The sequence below is a fragment of the Plecotus auritus genome, assembly GCF_963455305.1.
Source record: "Plecotus auritus genome assembly, chromosome: 6".
Classification (NCBI taxonomy): domain Eukaryota; kingdom Metazoa; phylum Chordata; class Mammalia; order Chiroptera; family Vespertilionidae; genus Plecotus; species Plecotus auritus.
Window position 1 is genome coordinate 90692958 of NC_137773.1, and position 933 is coordinate 90693890.

The window sequence follows — 933 nt, forward strand, 5'->3', positions numbered from 1 at the left end:
ATATATTTTATTGACTTTTTGCAGAGAGGAAGGGAGAGGGATAGAGAGTGAGAAACATCAATCAGCTGCCTCTTGCACACCCCCTACTGGGGATGTGCCCTCAACCAAGGTACATGCCCTTGACCGGAATTGAACTTGGGACCCTTCAGTCCGCAGGCCGACGCTCTATCCACTGAGCCAAACTGGTTAGGGCTCCCTTCAGTCTTAAGCATCTACCTCTAATAGAACCAAAAAGGATCTCGTTCTCATCTCCCTCCTCCTTCCTCCTGTACAACCCTGCCATTTCTCCTGGTTTGGGCTTCTATCCCACCTGTGCCTTGGCATAGAAATTGCTTTTCTTCCTAGAAGCCAAAGCAAACAAAACTCACTTTCCCTGGATCTTTTTTCTTTTTCATGCCATAAGTTTATTTACAAACACACCTAGTATGTTGAGTTCAACATTTTGATCCATTTTTCAAGGAGACTGCACCTCTTAAAATGCTCCTCTTCATATCTCTATCATGGATTAAACTTCCTTATTTTTTAAGCTGTTGGTGTCTTACTATAAAAAAAGGTGCAGCAAATCCTGATCCAAAGTATAAAGTCATCATAGCTAGTAACTGCCACTTGTTTTCCACTAAAAATGGTGAATTCTTCCCTGGGCCCTCCTCGTAGTGGCTCCTACGGACCACAGAGGTGGTGAACCTCCGAATGCTTTGGCCCAACATTTTCCTGTTGGAAGCCCAGTGAAGGTGTGGAAACCAAAGCAGGAGAAATGGCGGTATCACACCAGCCGTTTTTTCACCTCCCTGGATCTTTTAAAGCCCCTCCTTGGTAGGCCTCCTCCCTCCTTCTCTGTCCAGGGACACACACTTGCCGCTCTGGTCGAGGCCAGCAAGTTCCATGTGCCCCCAGTGGAGAAAGAAGCTCATACATTGACTAGGCTCTCTCTTG

The 933-nt window shown here is 46.4% G+C and overlaps 1 protein-coding gene across 1 annotated transcript; it reads right to left on the minus strand.

Moving 5' to 3' along the window:
* Window positions 1-515: 515 nt before the first annotated feature.
* Window positions 516-707, minus strand: LOC308250088 (cytochrome c oxidase subunit 7C, mitochondrial-like; the record flags this gene model as incomplete). The annotated part of the gene is made up of 1 exon (XM_080672360.1): window positions 516-707. The coding sequence occupies one exon, from the start codon at window positions 705-707 to the stop codon at window positions 516-518; it is 192 nt and encodes a 63-aa protein (XP_080528486.1).
* Between the last annotated feature and the right edge of the window lie 226 nt (window positions 708-933).